Source organism: Physeter macrocephalus, chromosome 5, assembly GCF_002837175.3.
Source record: "Physeter macrocephalus isolate SW-GA chromosome 5, ASM283717v5, whole genome shotgun sequence".
Taxonomy (NCBI): Eukaryota; Metazoa; Chordata; class Mammalia; order Artiodactyla; family Physeteridae; genus Physeter; species Physeter macrocephalus.
Genome location: NC_041218.1, coordinates 26,945,009 through 26,961,923, shown reverse-complemented (window position 1 = coordinate 26,961,923; position 16,915 = coordinate 26,945,009). Strand labels below are relative to the sequence as shown.

Below are 16,915 nucleotides of genomic sequence, written 5' to 3'. Positions count from 1 at the left end.
GCCTGCATTTCCCCTCCTCACTACATTGGCTGGAACAGAGTACCAGGTGCCCTCTTGGATGAAGCACATGCTTCCCAAATTGCTGCCAACCCATCCTTCTTATTGGCTCCGCAACCATGCACCACTTTTCTAGCACTTGTAGGTATATGAGATGAAGCCTCCCAATTGGACCCTATATGCCTTTGAGCATCATCCAGTGAACCAGCTACTGTCTTGCTTGGGTGTCTCCAAAGGAACTCTGGCTCTAAACCTATAGTCACTGCCTACCTAGGCTAGCCTCCCCATTGGTGGAGCTTGTCCTAGTCAAGGCACTGGCTTGGGAAGGAATAAGAGAGACAATTTTTGGTGTTTCTGCACTGGAAGTTCTCAGCTGGTTGGCTTACTACCTGACAACTCTGAATGTGCAGGAGTATGTGCATTGGCCTCCTGTGGGGTAAATCTTTCTCCCATACAGAAAACCTGATTAATGTTATTGATTTTTCTTGAGCTGTATGTTTGATGTGTTAGGCACTGACTGCTGGGTTTTACTTAAGTGATGATTAGAATAATAACAACTTTTTGAGCACTATGTCACAGCTGTCTCATACGTCTTATCTTATTTAATTTCCCCAACAAACCTGAAAGGTAACATAGAGAACATCTGTTGTTTTTAGCTGTCCAGGGTCCTTCTGCCTTCTCTTGGTAATAATATCCCTGCTTCCCTTGAGAGAATCTCCCACCACTTTGCAAACCCTATTACGGCGATCTTGGGGGGCTGCAATCACACTACTCTCCCATAAGCCACAGGGTAGGCATATGACCCAACCAGGGCCAGTGAAGCTCTGTTGAGATTTGAACCTTAGAAGAGTGGTGCTAGTGCAGAAAAGAGTTTGGTCAGATTCATCTCCGTGGTGCTTCCCAGAAAAGACCATTAGTTCCTAATCTGGATCCCAGAACTACCATGGTTCCTGTATTTTCAGATATAAGCACCCTTATCCTTTCAATAAATTTGTCACTTAAATTAGCTGAAGAATCTTTCCATTGCTGTAACTCCTTGTGTTATTATGAGATAACTGACTTGAAAAAAATCAACTGCATTCTTCAGAAGGGCAAATCCATTACATAGTTAGAAAGGCACACAATATGGGATTAGAACTGTCAATAGTTGAATCCCAAATTGAGCCACTTACTAGCTGTTTTAATCCCGAACAAGTTATTTCATTTTCCCTGAAGCTCAGTTTTGTTAGTTGTAAAATGGGGATAGTAATACTATAATGCTCACCTTTCACGACTGTTGTAAAAAATCATTTATACAATACACAAATGATAAGTATTTTTAAATGACTGTAGTGTTACTTGTAGTTATTTTCATTTATGTTCTTATCATTACTTTCATTATTCGAAGATTCATCTAAATAGGGTCAAGCCCTAGCAAGCTTTTCACACAACACAGAGTACTAACAACTATATAATCACGGCAGGCTTTTCGAAAGGATTTAAACTAGTGTTTACTACTCAGTTTTCATTATATATTTTCCTCCTTGAGTGACAGAAAACTTGTCTTCTCATTCCTAATTTTCATGGCCATGGATTTTTATATCTTCCATGGATAAAGAACTGAGCCAGTAAGTATATGACCTGAGAGAATGGTTTATTGAGAGTAGAGTAGTGTTATAATTTCATAAAGAAATTGATAGGCTAAATTAGCATAAATTTTGTCCTAAATTTGATTATGTAGAACATTTGGAGGAGAAAATAATGCCTATTCACATTCTAAACTCAGGGAACAATAAATAAAGAGGGAAGAAAGGAAGGAAGGAAGGAAGGAAGGAAGGAAGGAAGGAAGGAAGGGAGGGAGGGAGGGAGGAAGAAAGGAGAAGAGAAAAAAAATAAAATAGAAAAGACATTACTCAAGCTGGAACTTTCACAACAGAATAAAATATCAGATTTAGTTAGCAATGTACCCAGTTTAAGATAATAGTGTGATTTACTTTAAAAAGGTAGTTACTTTAGGCTACACCATCTAAGGTATAATACGTGAATAAGAAGGCTCACAATTTATTTTATTCTTTTCTAAAACCTGGCCTGAAACATTGGGATATTGTGTTCACTTTGGGATATCACATTTTAAGTACACTGATAAGTCAGAGTGTATCCATAGGGATTTTAAAAGAAAATGAGGGTATTTAAATAAAGAAAAGAAGGATTCAGTGACAGAATTTAAGTGTATAAAGAGCTGTCATGTAATACACTGTTTACACTATTCATGTGCAGAGAGTAAGGTTAGAGCAAATGAATGGGCTGCTTTAAAGCAGATTTAGACTTTCTGTGACAAAGTGATTTAGTGATTAGAGCTGCCTTTCTGCAGGATGCGAAAGATTGTATTTTCCAAAATAACCACAGTGATATTAATATTTGTGGTCCCATATACTCCCAAAACCCATATTCTGGTCCAAAACTGCCACTCCCCATCAGAAGGTGGAGTCTATTTCCCCAATCCTTGAATCTGGGCAGGCTTGTGACTGCTCCAACCCATAAAGTAACACTATATGATTTCTGAGGCTAGATTATAAAAAAGATGTAGCTTCCATTTGGCTCTACTCAGGGTACTGACCCTCAGAACCCAGCCTCCCCACTGTGAGAAGCTCAGGTCACATAAAGAGGTCACAAGTAGGTGTTCAGCCCATAGCCCTAGCTGATGTCTTTGCCAACAGCCAGCATCAACCACCAGATGTGTGAATGAGTGATCCTCCAGATCACTTCTGCCCCCCACCCTTTGAGTCTTCCAACTGAAGCTACAGACATCCTGGCACAGAGACAAGCCACGTTAAAAGAATACAGAGAAAGAAATATCAACATTACAGTGAGCCCTGATAGTAAGGCTTCAGAAGCATCAAGTTGCTCAGATTTGCAATTCTTTTCCTTTTCCTTTTCTGTACCCATTTCAAACATAAATTTATCCTGACACCCTCCATTGCAGCTGCCTGAAGAAATAACAGGAATGCTATAAAATGAATGAAGAATTGGAAACTACACATTGACGCTCATTGCTTCTATGAGCTCCACATGGGGTTCTGAAGGGCCAGGAGCTTTTTGGAGAGCGATTACTCAAGAAGCGAAATTTTAGGGCATCCAATAAAGAAGTCTCCTTTTGGCTCCCTGACAAGAGTATTTCTAGAGAATTAGGACAAAATGGAACTCTTTTATACAATTTTGATTTGATTTTAAATTTACCCAAACTTAATAAAAATTCTATATTGAGGTTGCCCTGCTGCACCTCTATTTTTTTTTAAAGCAAAACATTGAATTCCAATGGAAAAAATATTTTTATTCAGTTTGAGAGGTTTGGTGTTTATTCTCTTCTATGTAATTGATATTGACTATTGTGGCAAGGTTTACTTTCTTGTTGATAAATCAAAACAATATAAAATTTTTCTCAGACATTTAATTAAAAGCAGACATAGTATTCTAAGAGAACATAAAAAAAAAATGTATCCTCCTGGACAACTGATTCAGGCTTAAATCCCTGCCTTTGCAGTCATTATTTTCATAATATTTATTTTTAAACCATCGTATCTTTAACTTATTCTTACGAGGGAAAAAGCATGAATTTTAAAATGTTAAGTGTTAAAACCTAGTTTACCTCTAAGCATTATATGACTTCAATCTTTTGAAAATTTTGTTTGAATCACATGGTAAGACTCCTGCCAGTAGAACTTTTGATAATTTTTTTAATCTTCCTCAGCCAGCTTGGAAAAAAGTCAGTATTATATTATAAGTAGTAAAAATAGTTTAAAATTAAGTTTAACATCACAGTCAGCAGAAAATTATTAGGGATCATAGATGAAGAGATAATTTGTGTGAGGAAACAAAAACTACAGAAACTAATGCGTATTTTTTTTGCAATATTTTACTAGTGTGTTTCTGAAATATGTTGGAGATGATTATACACTTTTATTATTAAAGATTTTTAAAATACCTGCACTTCTACTTTACTCTTTTAAATATATGATTACAATTTCTATTCTCTTACTTAATTAAAAATATTTGAAAACCAGTGATCTCTGATGTTAATAATAATCCTGGACTTCCCTTGTGGCTCAGTGGTTAAGAATCCGCCTGCCAATGCAGGGGACACAAGTTCGAGCCCTAGTCCAGGAAGATCCCACATGCCGCGGAGCAACTAAGCCCGTGCGCCACAACTACTGAGCCTGCGCTCTACAGCCCGTGAGCCACAACTACTGAAGGTCTTATGCTCTAGAACCTGTGCTCCGCAACAAGAGAAGCCACCGCAGTGAGAAGCCCGCGCACCACAATGAAGAGTAGCCCCCATACGCCGCAACTAGAGAAAGCCCACGCACAGCAATGAAGACCCAACGCAGCCAAAAATAAATAAATAAAATTTTTAAAAAAAAATACCTGTTTTCTAACACTTTATGTTTATTTCCACTTCTGGAATACAGTGAGTACTATAAATATTTGCTGTTATTGATGCTATGTTATCTCTATAATGAGTATCTGCTGTATATAAGATAGCTCTGAGTTTCTTCCAGAGTAACCCTGAGGTATAAGGAAGACCTTTCTCCTTCTGAAGGTAAAATTAATGTCAACCCTAAATAGGAGGTAACAGATCATTTCCTAGACATGCAGGAACAGTAAACTTGCCTAGAAAGAGCATTCGATTTAACGAGTGAAGTGAACACAGAAGTAAATTATTGCAGCTTCTCTATCACTTTCCAAAGGAAAGAATCCGAGAGACATGGGCATCTCAGTCATGAAAGGACTTTGCCCAGGCATTGCCATGACCTAGGGGCACTAGCCATCCAGAACTGTCATTTCCCTTCACTCACCAGACACCCGCGTGGTGGTTACTAATGTAAAGCCTCAGGTCTTTGATAGCAGGACACAGCACCATGGAACATGTGTATACACCCCATAATACACAAACTAATTGATATTCTATCACATCTCAATCAGTGAGATTGAGATGTGATAGAATATCACACTGTCCCTGGATTATGCTGAAGTAGTTCAAGGACATGAAACAAACTTTAGACTTTGGCAAATTCATCTCTGTAGGATCTCTTACCGGAAGACACTCAAAAAAAAGTCTATGATTTGTTAAATAAATTTTGGCGATATAGCCTAACAGTTTCTATGGAAAAGTGTGTATAAAGTTACAGATAACTAATTAAAAAAATAAAAACCCTCTTGGGATAATATTTTTAAGTCGGGAGTTATCTGTATGTATTCTATTTTAGGATTGAATGTTTCTTTTTATATTCGAATTTTCACGAAACATGGTCAACTATGGATAGTGGCTATGCCTCTGTATTTTTCAGAATATTTCAGTAATAATAATACATTACCGAGGTTCGCAATCTGCTTGATCTGGCACCAGTCCATAGCTTCCCTGGGACACTTGGAAATATGGGGGATAGGGATGACAAGAAAGGAGCTTTCTCTAGGACAACTACTCGAAGATATTACTGGTATCTAGGTCCTGGGGGGTCAGGTATACTAAACATGCAGCAATATTAGGAAAGTCACACATAACAAAGAACTGTCTTGTCGTAAATGCCAATTGTATTTCTGTAGGGAAACATTGCTCCTAAGTCTCTTATGATGTAAGGATTGCTGGAGACTTTCTGAGATTATCATTTAAAACAGAAAGACGCTGGAGGTTTAAGTGCATTTACCACAGCTAGATCAGGAAACAGTATGACCAGCTTAACTTTCCATTTCTGTATCACTGTATAGCGGTGTGTGTGTGTGTGTGTGTGTGTGTGTGTGTGTGTGTGTGTGTGTGTGTAGCTGGCTTTGTATGAGTTTCTCTACTCTCCAAAAGACTCTAACATAAAATTTACTGTCTCTCCTTTTTCAGTGGCTGGAGCCTGATGACATAGCCCTTGTGTCTGGAGGAAATGAAATAAAGATTCTGTAAACTTTCTAGTTAATTTGAAAAATCGAAGTGGCCGAGTCAGATAGCTCATCTTGGCCACAGGAAGTTGCAGCACTGGAAACAAAGTCACGGTCCTAACTCAACTTCAGCTGATCATTCTGTATTTTTCATTATTCACATAACACTTCTTTCTACTAGATTTAATCATCCAAAGGTAACAGTATAGGGGAAACCTCTGAACACCCATGCATTTTCTCAACCAGATTACAAAGCCCAGCATTATATGCATACTTTGCTGATGTAGAAATAGGTTGCCATGCAAATACGGGCTGATCAAATATCAGAGGGAGCTGACCATTGACACAAAGGCATTCATCCCCGGGCCACTGCAGCTGGATCTCACAGGCCTGCCCTAGACAAAGACTCTTCAGCTCAAATCCTTTATGAGTGAGGTTTAAACAATCACACAATCAGTGGGCATTACAGCATCCCATCTTTTTAAACTCGGTGACCAAAGATCAGTCCCAACCAGTGAACTTTCTAATTGTTGCAAATGCCATGTAAATGCCCGGCTTGTCCTGCCCAAAGGTTTTCAGGAGATAAAAGTTATTTCAGAAACAAAGTTTTATGGAAGTCAATGAAGCCTTGTAAAGAAACACTATTGAGATTTTTTAATCTCTTGCCAAAATGAAAATAAAGAAAAAGTTAAATTTCTGTCCAACAATCTCAAAATCAGCAAGACAAAGAAAAATAATCCAACCCCCAAAGCCAACAAAAGGTCCATTTACTCTCTGACACCCTGGGTGGACTTTCAAGCCACACTTCTCCAACAATCACTGTATTATGCCCATAGAATAATGCCAACCTGTTGATGTGGGGTTTGTGCAATCAATTTGGAATTCAAATCAGAGTAATTCAGGACAGAATGCTACCCCAACACCAAGTCACTAAGGCTAAGCCAAACATAGAGAAACAAACCAAAAAAGGTCTTCCTTCTAGGAGTAGTGAAAGCAGGAATAAAACTTAATAGAACAAAACCCTGTCCACAATAGCATAACTATACGGTACAAGAGCATATTTTCAAAATGAAAGAAAACATGGCACACGTGACTTTCAGGGACTTAAGTGCGATTCTTGATGTCCCTCCTGCTCATGTACTGATAATTCACAAAAGAACATATTTGTCTTTATAAACTTCTTCAAATCTTTAAACTTGAAATGTCAATGTGATAGAAGCAAGCTGAAGAGTTTTTAAATGTGTCTACATGTTTAAAACATGTTCTTAAACAAAAACATGGATGTGTTTTTAGAATGACAAAAGCCCATAATCATACCTCCCAACATAACTTCCCCATTACCAAAATGCTTCCTGATATAGGTCATTGTTCCATTGCCTTGAAAGCGCTGGTGATCAGAGCCCACTCTTCTTGGTAAACAGAATTAAAAACAATTCAGGAACAAAAGTCATTAGTGAGAGAAGAGGGTATAAGAAAAATATGATTATGTCATTTTTATGAACTCTTTTGAAAGCTTCCCTCACACCATCACAATTTCTTCTAGACACCCCAAATGTCCTCTCTTCTCTCTCTCTTTCTCTCACTCTCTCTTTCACTCTTTTTCTCTCTCTCTTTCTTTTTCTCCTCAGAGACACTGTTCCCTTAAACTTCCAAATTCTGTCTGTAGCAAACTTTCAGATTTTAGCAAGTTCATCATGCTTTATTTGATTAGGGAAAAGAAATTCTGGTAGACCTAAGTTTCTAAATACATTATCAATACAAATACAGATAAAAGGAATAAAATTACAAAAGATTTTTTTTCTCTTAAAACTCAGGAAAATAAATATTAATTAGGAAATTTTAAACTGTCTGTAGTTATACTTAAATTTGGTGTATATGTAGAAAGAGAGTAAAACAAACCAGTCACATCCCTGTCTCTATAGCAAAGCATTCAACTCAGAAGGTTTCTATGGATTTCACAGAATGTATTGCATATGAATTATTTATATCTCCTAAAAAGTGAAAAAAAAATATTGAATTCAGTTTGTGGAATTGACAACAGGTGGACTAAAAGGAAATGAAAATGTTTCATTTAACAGCCATGCAACTGATTAAATTATTACTAGTTCAAGAGAATAATCACTTTGAGATTGATTACTAAAACTATTTTTTAAATCAATCTTTACATTCTGAACACTGGAAGCAAAAGATTGCTAATCCTCTACAAATTTGTAAATGCAGTGGACAATTGATTTAGCACCAGAGTTCTAGGAATCAAAGGTCTCATAACTTGATAGTAGATAATTATCTTCGACTTATAACAATACAGTCTCTTCAGTTAATGAATAATTATCGTACTTCATATTGCAATATTTGGGGTGAAAGTGTGGAAACACAATTCAGTGAAATATAATAAAAAATCAAACAATTGTGGCTGTTATATTAAAATATAAAAGGAAGTCAGTTTACTAATAACAATGATAAGTCGTCTCCCATGAACCACAGAAGGGCAGTCTAACTTTGATGAAGTGAAGTTACTCTACCTATATATAACCGAAACCCTTTGTAGATGAACAACAATTTGTTTCATACCAACTCTGGTCTATGCTTGCCTTTGCTTTTTGCACGCCAGACTTCTTGGTCCTTCTTGGTTCCTGGACTTGCTCTGTGTGCGTCCACACAGAGCCTTAATACACTCCCTTCCTCTACCTGAGCTCTTTCCCAAGGGAATTTTCTCTGACACTACCACTAGGTCAGGATCCCCTATAACAAACTCTCAGAGCACTTTTCTTCCTGAACTTTTCTTTCTCAGCACTACTCACATTTTCACTAAATACTTGATATAGGGAATAATCTATGAGTAGGGAATAATCTTATGTGTAGGCACTTGACATAATGTAAACTCCAAAAGGGACTGAATTGTATCTAAATCCCAAACTATTCCGTCCCTAGGATTTAGCACAGTGTTTGGCGTGTAGGTGTTTCCAATTAGCGATAACTGTACCTCAGATAAACCTCATTGGCTACCATGCTGCCCCTGCACAAAGCCGGCAATAGGCGTTTAACTGAATGAATGGAGCGAATGATTGAAAAAATAAAATGTGCAGGTGGTTTGTGAGCACCTAGAGGGGTGGGATAGGGAGGGTGGGAGGGAGGGAGACGCAAGAGGGAAGAGATATGGGGACATATGTATATGTATAACTGATTCACTTCGTTGTAAAGCAGAAACTAACACACCATTGTAAAGCAATTATACTCCAATAAAGATGTTTAAAAAAAAAATAAAATAAAATAAAATGTGCAAAGGACTAACGTGGCTTTTAGACTACCTGGACTTAATAACTTTGGGATAGAGAGGTTTGAAATGCGAATTATAGCATCCAGTTTTTATAATTTGTCCAGAACGTATATATACCATGTATATGGCCATAGATATTTACATAATTTGATTAGTGCTGGACCGCTAACTTTATGGTCTAAACACAGTTACCAGAAAACTATATTTCCTTACTTTCCTTTTGTCACTCCTTAACTCACAGTCCTGGTTTTCCATCTGTATTTTTGCTAAACTGTGTTTTCTGAGTGTTCTTTCGTTTAAAGATTTGTTTATCCTTTCATTGAGCAAGTACCTATTGAACACTTACTATGTGTTATCTTAATCAAGACAGTATTTCACAGACTGCTGTGAGCCAACTGACCAAGTAGAAAAGAATTATTATTTATAATCCCTAAAAGGAGATCTTCTATTCTTCGAATTTTCATAAGTCAGTATTCAACCAGGGTCAAATTATGTGACCTTGGGTAACTCAGTTAACTTCTCAGAAAATCAGTTTTGTACATACAAAAAAAGAGCTGGGTAATTAATACTGGAAGACTTTGAGATCACTTTGAGCTCTGAAGTAATGTAATTCCGATCTATTGTAGGCACCATGCTGAATGCTTTGAATTCAAAAACTAACAATCTAAGTAGCAAAGCAAAACTGGGTTTCAGGAAATACTCCTCAGTTGCTTTCACTAAAAGACCAGGGCAAAGAAAATATAGCATATATTTTTCTACTCTCCAGAAAGAAAGAGAGAACACTCATAAAACATGATAGTGAAATTGTAGAAACTTTTAATGTTTTCTCTTCCTCTTTCTTTATGAGAAGGGTTACCATAATCGGATATACTGGGAATATGCTGCCTAGAAAGAGAACAGAGAAAGCCAAACCAACAGAAGGTAATTGAAGGGTATTTAAAAATGCAAGATGAATTCAAATCATCAGGGAGAAACCTCAACCTGTTATCTTGGAGAGTCCTTGACGATCAGGAAAAGTCCATCTAATTTTTAAAATGACAGGGAAGGGTCGGAGAAGAAAATTTCTTGATAGAAGTATTTTAAATATTTCTCAGAGGAATCAAGCTCCCTACAAAACATTTTTCAGTTCAGGACCAGGTACGAATGTGGAGAGCGGAAGCTGCTATGCCCCACTGCTAATGAACACATTGTATGAGAGTACGGGGGACAGGGAGGGCAGGGCTTCTCAGGTGAACACAGAGCATCTGGAATGCCAAAGACATAAAGCCATACCTTTTTATCATATGGTCTCACATATTTTCATCAGTATTCTTCATGAGGCTTCTATTCACACATAGCATAGGAACCAAACTGGACTATTTATTTATTTATTCTTCCGTCACATGCCAGGATGCCTTCTTCTTTTCCTCTGCTTAGTAATCTCTCTCCTCCTGAAGTGTCCACTTCTCGCACTGCCTTTCATCAACTCCTTCTGAAGGTCTGTCCCTCCAGGTACCCCATAAAACCTTTCATGACTTCCTCCCATCTGAGGCGCTCTCCCTGAATTATCACAGAACTTTACACCTTCCCAACCAGTCCCAGCTTACGTCATAATTGTTTACATATGTGTCTTATTCCTTTCTTCTCATCCCACCCGTCTGCTTTTGTAAAGTCCGACACTAAGCTCTATTTACCTTTATTTACTGCAGATTATAACACAGAACCTTTTCTATACCATATGCTCAATCAGTTTCTTGATCTATAAAGTTGACTAAATATCATGAGAGACACTGTGGAATGATAACGGTTGATCTGCTCAGCAGCCAAAAGCTCATTTAGGCATCCTCAGTTGTTTTCCAAAGACCTATTATAGGGATCTGTAAGAGGACAATGGTGCCTTGTTTTTATTCTTCCTCAAACCCCTTAGAATACAGACAGTAGGGGAAAAAAATCCCTTTGAAGAGTACTGGACTGGGAAAAAGGAGATATTCTGGGCACTGTCTTTTAGTTAATCTGGGTTTCACACAGAAGACCAGTGGTCTGAATTAAGTACCTTTAATTTTTCTAGTACTAAAGTTTAACGATTTAAAGAACATCATGTTATATATAGTCTGGAAGAAAGAAAGTACCAGTTAAGCTGAATAGTACAGAAATTGACAAGCAGAAAACACATAGGGCAGTTTCCAGCCAGAAAATTGGGTTCCCCTATATGATTTTTCTGAAGACAGCAACATTACAACCACACTGTGTCGCTCAGGTCACTGCCTCTGCCATCTGATTAGGCATGTGTCCCACATGGAAGGCATCCTACACAACTGCCTTAACTTGAACTCCTTAAGGGGTCCATATAATTCAAATAGAGAGGGTTAGTTTTTTGTTGGGAGTTTATGGAATGTCAACTTAAAGGTAGTATTTGAATAGTCAAGTGTTCTAATCAAGATGTATAAATATTTCATTATTCCACTACTGTAATTTCTTAGAGAAATTAAGTCACACCGATTTAATCAAGGTCATTTTTTAAAAGGAGAAAAATTAGAATTCAAAGTGCTTCACACAGAATTCATGGTGCTTCAAAGGTCAGTGTTTAGATGAAATCAGACGACAAGTGGGTTGCTTTTTAGTCCTTGGTTCTGTTCATAATTCTTCACGGGAAAACCTGTAGCTCTACATGCTAGTTCAGAGGTGAATTTTTTTAAAAAAAGATAGTTTCTTCCTACTCTGCTATTTATTCATATTTTCTAAATATTTGGAAGTAATTTTACGTCTCTAGCTGAATATTAAAAATACAATTTTTTAAACATATAGTTTTATGAATCATGCATATAAAAATAGTACTGTTAGGAAAATGTCTTTATATCATAGCGATTGCCCACCTTAAAGGAAAATAGAATTATAAAACAATAAGGCTGATTTTAAATTGTGCATAGAATCAGTAATTGCATATTTAAGGCAGTTAAAAGATTTATTGAATCTTGGTTAAAAGTAGATTGACAATGACGTTAAAGAAGAAAGTGTAATTTATTTGGTGCTACTTTGTGAATGCTTCTTAACTACAACTCACCTCACGACACCGTATACAATATACTTTCAATCACAACTCAAACATAAAATAGCCTACCAAATCACATGGCTATAATCGATATACAGTGATTATATTTTTAAAAGAACAGAAGAAAGTTAGCAATTAATTAAGGTGCAGTCACTTTTTTCAAATAAAATATTAGCACCATACCAGATAAAATGATCTAAAACTACTGACCTCCTCATACTTCTTAAATAACTAAATATAAACGTTTTTTTTTTCAAAGCACAAATATTAATTTGCAAAATCAGTTCTACAGTAGTTAATATTTCTCTCCTTTTTTGCATGTTCTCCCACTAAGGAAAAATATGAAGTAAAAACTTTCACAGGATACGAAGATGAAACAAAGAAAGAAACCTAAGCAAACCAAAGGCTGTGCTTCAGCAATGAGTTCCAACGGACGCGAACGTGGACATCTCCCGGCGTATGGTACTGAAAGGTGAGAGCTCCAGTTCTGTGGTGTATTCGTTGTCATTGTCATCACTAGTCACCGTGGAAGACTTCTGGACGCAGTCATCACAACAGCAGCAGCAGCACTCCATAAAGGCCCGACTGAAGGGTTTGCAGAGACAGAAAAGTAGGACAGGGGTCACACAGGACTTAAAGAACAAAAGGAACTGGCTGATGATATTCAGAAGGTCCATTGTCTGCTGGGAAACCCCTGTAGCCATGTAAGCAGTAACAATGTTGCAGATATTTTCAGGAATAATGCAAAATCCATATAAAATGGTCAGAGCCACGACTGTACAGTTCATCTGGCTTTCTAGCTGAATCTGCCGCTTATTCCCCCGGGTACAGGCCTTCTCGGCTTTGCGGATTTTCCTTGCAGTCACTAAAGAGCAGGTGATGGTGAAAAGTGTGGGCAAACAGAAGTAACAGCCGAAGTACCACCAGAGTCTGGCGCTGTCGTAGGTGAGGGCTAAAACATAGATGGTGTCGGGGAGATCCGGGGAGATCTTGATGACGCAGCGTTCCGCGGGGGCGAGCCCGCTGAAGCCCGGGTCCTCCTTGCTCAGCTGGCGGAGCACCACCTCTGGCAGTGCCAACAGGAGAGCACCCACCCATATAACAGCAAGTTTGGCGGTTGTGGAAGAACAGTTTTCTATCATTTCGTAGTACATCTGGACGTTGGTGGCCGCACGGAAGCGGTCTATACACAGAGCACATAAGGTGAACGTAGTAACTCCGAGAGAAGCAGCCTGCGGGGGGAACACAGAATATATTTTTCCCGGGTCATCTCTGAAAGATCAAAACATTAGGAAATAAATACAGATGGGCAAAAAAGTACGGAAAAAAAAAAAAGAAAGAAAACGATTTCCTGGAATGAGGCATGAGTAACTGGGTTGGTGACTTCAGCTGAATCATTGTAAGGAAAACAGATAAAACTAGAAGAAAAAAAAGAAGAAATACAGCGGTTCAGGGTCATGGAACCAAAAACTATTAAAGCCGGAAGGAGCCATGAAGATCAGCTAGGTCACAGTCAACTTAGAGGGGCAAGGTGGTTGTCAAGTCACAAGAGAAACACAGTAATCATCTGGGAGCATCAGATTTACCCCACTGTTTGGGGGGAAATTAAAATAACTTAATGTTTAATAAATAGAGTCTTTATTTATGTACTTAAACAAGGACAGTGGATAGGATGTAAAATGTTCATGAGGGTTAAGATAAACCAGGAGACTAAAAGAAAATTCCCTAGGTGGATGGATGCTTTGGGGTATACCCCAAACACCTGCATTCATTCTCCCCCGCCCGCTAAGTGGGAGTGTTTAAAAAGCACAGGCATAAGTCATGCCTTGGCAAAGGGGCGAGGAAATATATACACACATACATATATATATTATACATTAACGTCTACACTTTTTAGAACTCGAAGGGATCATGTTGACAAAAGGAAAACCATTTGTCCTAACACTTTTAGTACTCAAAACATCAGTTGTTTATTTACTACATTCAAGCTGTCACTCTCCCCAGAACGATGACAACTTGCCTTGTGGATTCTATGAGAGTTCCAATGTCAAATAATCTCTCTTCTTACACACTACACATTAGTCAGGGTCTACTAGTTCTCATGTGCGAAATAAGGACACTGCATCCACGTCCTGACTATTCTCATAACTTGGTAGAGACAGTCTGAAAATGAGATATAATGAGGGGTTAACTGTTTGAAAAGCACAAATGAAGCAAAATATGACCAACAAAGTCTAGATCAGGGCAAATCAAGAGGTCATGGTTGAACTTATAACCACAGTTCTTGTACTACAAAATTCATAAAGTTTCCCATAAACACCGGTATAAAAAATATCAATCTAATATGCCTGCCATGAAAAAAGAGTCATCTCTACATTCACCTTTTTAAAATTAACTTTCAACTTAGCGAGTTGTTTGACCTGATGGAAATATATTTTGCATCTATGCCAGAGACTCAAACTAATTCTAAAATTGAAGTCTACGCTGTGCAACTGTCTTAAAATCAGATTCTGTTTTAATGTCAGTAATTCTTTTAATGTCATAGTTTGAATGGAAATCTGACAAGGATGTGCCATTTTCTAAAGGTCTGCATCGAACAGTAATATTGGGAAATTGCTGTATTTTATTTTACAGATTTTTGAAAGTTTTAATTTATATATTAGCTTTTCAAATGTTTTGATTCATCTCTCTATAAGACCGTAAAACAAAAACAAAAAAATTCTCGTGCCATCAAATGTACACAAATCCTCAGCAAGGCTTTCCGCACTGTCTTCACTGAGGCAAATCTTGTGCATGTTTCCTTGTCACTCTGTATCCCGAGTCAGCCCACAAATACAAAGCTACAAAGGTTTATGCTGTGCATTCTTTTTAAATTATGAATAACGGGCTTCCCTGGTGGCGCAGTGGTTGAGAGTCCGCCTGCCGATGCAGGGGACACGGGTTCGTGCCCCGGTCCGGGAAGATCCCATATGCCGCGGAGCGGCTGGGCCCGTGAGCCATGGCCGCTGAGCCTGCGCGTCCGGAGCCTGTGCTCTGCAATGGGAGAGGCCACAACAGTGAGAGGCCCGCGTACCGCAAAAAAAAAAAAAAAAAATTATGAATAACATTTCTGTTAAAAGGACAGCTTGGGCTTCCCTGGTGGCGCAGTGGTTGCGCGTCCGCCTGACGATGCAGGGGCACAAAAAAAAAAAAAAAAAAAAAAAAAAAACAGGACAAATTTTAAGCAAGAGTAAGACGTGCCTCAATTTTTCACTCAGGAATCCTTCTATACGGTATCTTATATGAAGATGCTCAGTTCTTCAGCCATACTCCCAAGAGCTTCAGTACTGAGGACCTCAAACATATCTGACGAATCACAGACTGAGGGAACCTTCCCACTTGTCATACACAAATTTCAGGAAGCTCCTGTGTCCAGCTTCCTATTTTCAAATAGTACTTCTCTCTGATAGGATCCTCTGCAATTAGGATCCAGCTGAAACGGGGCGAACTGTCCAGGAAGGTCACAAGAGCTACAGAGAGAGTTGTTAAAGGAACCGCTGAGGCGAACACCGCCCCAAATGCAGATAGCACTTACTACGCAGTTGCCAACAGCAACTACAGCGCAAATGCCAGTCCCACATAGCTACTCCCTCCTGCTGCCACTGCCTGCAGTGTTATTACTCCAGATATTTTTCTGTAAACTCACTTATACACTTGATTTTATGATGTGAAAGAGCAAAAAGGGTACAAGGTCCCAGCTCAGTACTTTCCCAAATTATTTACAGGAGACCGTAAACCTTTGTAAAGGCTTAACTGCATGCCTCAGAAATTAATTGATAAAAATCATCTGGACAATGGGTGGTGGGCTAATTTCTGCCTACTCAGATATGGAATCTATCCATGTAATTAGAATGCTAAATGCTGGGGTAACATGAAAAGATTTCTATCACAATTTTTAAATGTACTTGTTTACACACAGCTCGTTAGAAATTTTACCAAGATGCATGGTGCAATTATACACAATTATAAAACTGTATCATGAAGGCTGGATCTTCTGCATCTAATGACCATATCTGATTGCTAAAATTCAATACCACTAGGAAATATGCTCTTGGGAGTAAAGCAGTTAAGCATTAGCTTAGATGGGTAGTTCTTTGAAGCAATATTATGAGAGATGGAATGAGTGAGATGCAATCTGTTATTAATTAAACTGCAATGGAAGGAATAATGAACATCAACAAAAGCACAACTGTAAACACTTTGAATAGACAAGACTATTAATTGTGAGAATCAAGATCAGAGGAAAGCTGGAAGCAGAAATCTTTAACTAGTTGGGAGAATAAGGTACGGAGAATTTTGAGGGGATTGGCATCAAAATACAGACACTAGAGAATCGAAATAAACAAAATAAGCAAAATCTAAAACAAAATCTAAACAAAATCTAAAATCTTTTCTTCCAACAGCAATGTTCTGCTCTTCTTTGTTTCCTGGAATAACAACAGTAAAGCTACTTCAGCCCCTGTCCAGTCAACATCCAGAGTGGTGAGGCTGTGGGCAGCTGTGGTCACCTGTGGTCACCTGCAGAGTTGCTTCAAGGCACTGGGCAGGCACAGGGCAAGTGGAGACACTCACGTGGGAAAGAGGCAGCTCCAGTGTCAAAATGTTCTCCCCGGGCTTCCCTGGTGGCGCAGTGGTTGAGAGTCCGCCTGCCGATGCAGGGGACACGGGTTCGT

General features: G+C 38.4%; 1 protein-coding gene and 1 non-coding gene across 2 annotated transcripts in view; both read right to left on the bottom strand.

Moving 5' to 3' along the window:
- Window positions 1-8,779: 8,779 nt before the first annotated feature.
- Window positions 8,780-8,926, bottom strand: LOC112067196 (U4 spliceosomal RNA). Its single transcript, XR_002893138.1, has one exon. It is a non-coding gene; the product is annotated as a U4 spliceosomal RNA (small nuclear RNA).
- Window positions 8,927-12,097: 3,171 nt separating this feature from the next.
- Window positions 12,098-16,915, bottom strand: part of GPR37 (G protein-coupled receptor 37) — a 22,353-nt gene continuing 17,535 nt past the window's right edge. Inside the window, exon 2 of the mRNA XM_007107222.2 lies at window positions 12,098-13,435. Within this exon, the coding sequence (XP_007107284.1) occupies window positions 12,617-13,435 (819 nt within the window). The 3' untranslated portion in view covers window positions 12,098-12,616. The remainder of the gene's footprint in view (window positions 13,436-16,915) is intronic.